Source organism: Carlito syrichta, unplaced genomic scaffold (genome assembly GCF_000164805.1).
Source record: "Carlito syrichta isolate Samal-C Ts95f unplaced genomic scaffold, Tarsius_syrichta-2.0.1 Scaffold303246, whole genome shotgun sequence".
Taxonomy (NCBI): Eukaryota; Metazoa; Chordata; class Mammalia; order Primates; family Tarsiidae; genus Carlito; species Carlito syrichta.
In genome coordinates, this window is record NW_007247342.1 from 1 (window position 1) to 3,159 (window position 3,159).

The window sequence follows — 3,159 nt, forward strand, 5'->3', positions numbered from 1 at the left end:
GGAGAGGGGCCGTGTCTGGGACTGACCCCCCACCCAGGCCTCCCTCTGGAGCGGGAAAGGGGCCAGTCTGGGAGTGTTCCCCCCGGGTCTTCCTCCTCTGGGAGTGGGAGAGGGGCCGTGTCTGGCCGTGACCCCCTACCCAGGCCTCCTGCCTCCTGGGGCCGGAGAGGGGCCGTGTCTGGGAGTGACCCCCCTGGGCCTCCCTCCTCCTGGAGGTGGAGAGGGGACATGTCTGGGAGCGACCCCCCCAGCCTCCTTCCTCTGGGGTCAAGGGCACCTGAACATGGCAATGAGTAGGTTCATGAGAAGCACGTTGGTGACCAGCAGGAAGGTGACCAGCAGGAGGATGACCAGCCAGTTGGCGTAGAGGCTGGGGCAGGAGGGCGAGTCCTCCAGCAGGAGCGGGTGCGCCGAGCAGTTCACGCGGGCCTCTGAAAGGTGGGCGGGTGCTGGGGCCTGGCCGGGCCAGGCAGCCTTGGGCACGCGCCCTGTGATCCAAGAGCTGGGCCCCAGGGTTGAGGCCACCAGGGGTGCTAGCAGGTGACTCTCTGTCCTGGCCTACCTGGGATCGACCAGGTTTTGGCGTTGAAAGCCCCATCCTGGGAAGCCCTGGTCCTGGCAAAAGCCTGGCGTGGGTGGGCCCTCCCACCTCTGGGGGCACAGCCAGACCACAGGCCCTGGAGGCAGAGCCAAGAGCATCTGGGGGTTGGGAGGAGGTGGCCGGAGGAGTCACAGACTCAGATTTCTGGTTTGTTTGCGTGGACTAGCCCCTCTGCACCTCCTCCAACAAGAGGATCTGCTGTGGGCTTGGGGAGACCAGCCTGGGAAGGGGAGAAGTGTCCTCACTGCAGGACTTCTCAGAGCCTTTACCACACGAGCCTCTGTTCAGAGCCTTTGACAGGGCTCCCTGCAGGCACTGAGGGCACCAAGCCACGCTGGGCCGCTCGGGCTGAGGAACATTCTCCAGGTAGTGCCGTCTGGGAGCTTGCAGGAGCTCTCTGGACGGGCGCACCCACCGGAAGGCCAGGCCCAGCACCCCAAGGGTCCCACAGATCACCGCTCCAGCCCTGAGAACAACCCTCACCCCACTTCCCCCCACAGGTCCCAGCCCTGGCCCCCCATGGTTCCCTTCTCATTCAAAGGGATCCCCACTTCCCAACCCCTAGGCTGTGTGCGAGCGTGTCTGCGTGTGCATGTCTGAGTGTGTTCATGTGTAAGTCTGTGCACGTCCGTAGGACTCTGTGCCTGCCCGTCTGGGTCTGGGGCTGTGATTGACTCCTGCCACCCTGCCGTGGGCTCTGGGTCTCGCAAGGTCCCCCGCATGTCCCTGTGGCCCTGCCTCCATGCCTGTGTCCAGCTGCAGGGCCTGTCTCCCTCGTTTCTCCTTGGTGAGTTATTGTGCCACGGCAGCCCTGGGTGAGTTATTGAGTGTTTGTGTGCGTGGGGGAGGGGGTCCTGCAGCAGTCAGAGCGCGCCAGCCCCCGTCCGCCCCTGGCCGCCCAGCCCCCAGCCCATGAATCTGCTCCGGGGCTGATTCACGACCCTCTGTCTCCTCCCGGCGCCCTGGAGAGGCCGCCGGGGCCAGCCTGGAAAGTGTGTTTGTGCAGCCGTAAATCTGCCTGATAAATGTGGCTCCGGGGTAATGAGACCCCTGTGCCCTCCCCCACCCCGTGATTTGAGAAGGCGCCACCAGGCCGGGCTGGAAATTAAATTGTCCCTGGGGCCTGGAGCCCAGGAGAACGTGCCCGTCATCACGGCTCAGCCCCGCCCGGCCTGGCACTGCAGAGGGGGAGGGCAGGGCACGGCCTGGGCCCCTGGGAAACTGCAGGCTATGGGGAGTCCAGCCTCCGTTTCCCTCTCAGCCCGGCACGTGTGAGTGAAAAACTCTCCACCCGGCTCACAGCAGACAAGCTGTGGGCCGGAGAGGGGGTGCGATGTGAACAGGGCCGCGTGGCAGCCAGGCTCCCCCCGCTGAGAACGCCGCGGCGGCCCCACGAGCCTCTCTGAGTCTCCAGTTCCTCTGCTCCCCAAGCTGGCACTGGTCTTTCAGGACGAGGGCCTGTGTCCAGGCCTGTCCTCTCCTACTCCTGGCTAGGGCTGGCTGGCCAGAGATGCAGCCACTCGGGAAAGAAAGGCCCCCAACCCCGCATGGCTGGAGGCGCCCGCCCAGTCGCCCCTGCTCCGCTCCCCTCCCCCCGCCAGGCCGCCTTAAAGTGGGGGCCGGGGGGCTGGAGCAGGGCAGGGTCTGGTTTAACTAATGGCCTGGAAAACCATCGGTCTGTGGAAGAGCAAACACCAGAGTGTCACAGGGGGCAGGGGTGGGGGGCTAAGCAAACACCCCAAGGAAATGCACCCTGGGACGCTCAATTAGGTGATTTCCATGACAGCCGGCCATGGCCCAGGGCCTGCTTGCCTGTCTCACTGTCCTCCCAGCTCACTCATCCACAAACATTCCCGCTAGACCCGCGTTGCCCTGGCCATACTGGCCGGCTCCATGGAGGTCAGGTCAGGGCCGGGCAGCGCACTGGGCCGTGACTGCCCTGCGGCCCTAGCCTGGGACGGCAACCTGAGCGGGTGCCTCCCCGTCCCCCTGTGCCTGCTCCGTGCCTCGTCTCTGGGCCGGTGGCACCCCAGGATTCCCAGCCGTCCCAAGGGCCTCCATCCAGCACCACTGAGACCCCCACAGCCAAGCGGGTCTGTCCCCCCACCATCACTGCGCCCACTCATCATGAAAACCTTCCCAGAGCCTCCTCCAGTCCCAGGCAGGGACAGGGGCCGACGTGGGGACACCCGTGGGCACTGCCCAGCCACGCACACACATTGGGGTCGGACCCCAGAAGGAGCTGAGTGCCTTCCGGAGGGGCCTCTGGTAGGAAAGGTATGCCTGGCCCAGCCGGACCCGGCGGAAGGCAGAAGCCAGGACACAGGCCAGCCGAGGGGCCCAGAGGCCAGGCCATGCCAGGGCAGCCCCGATGCCCCACGGGGGCCCACAGCCCCCACCCATCCCTCTGCCCAGAGACCCCTGCAGCAAGACCCCTGCAGAGACCCCAGCCAAGACCTGAGGCTGGCAGGGTGGGGGGCTGCTGGGGGCTCCATGCCCAGAGCTGCCTCTGCCCCGAGTCTGGCCTGGCCCTGCAGGGACCTGGGGGGGGCGGTGCT

General features: G+C 66.4%; 1 protein-coding gene across 1 annotated transcript in view; it reads right to left on the reverse strand.

Annotated features, from left to right (window-relative positions):
• Positions 1–277: 277 nt before the first annotated feature.
• The window catches only part of TRPM5 (transient receptor potential cation channel subfamily M member 5), a gene marked incomplete at its 3' end in the record, with an annotated part of 13,201 nt that continues 10,319 nt past the window's right edge, over positions 278–3,159 (reverse strand). Inside the window, exon 20 of the mRNA XM_021712417.1 lies at positions 278–431. Coding sequence (XP_021568092.1) covers positions 278–431 — 154 coding nt within the window. The remainder of the gene's footprint in view (positions 432–3,159) is intronic.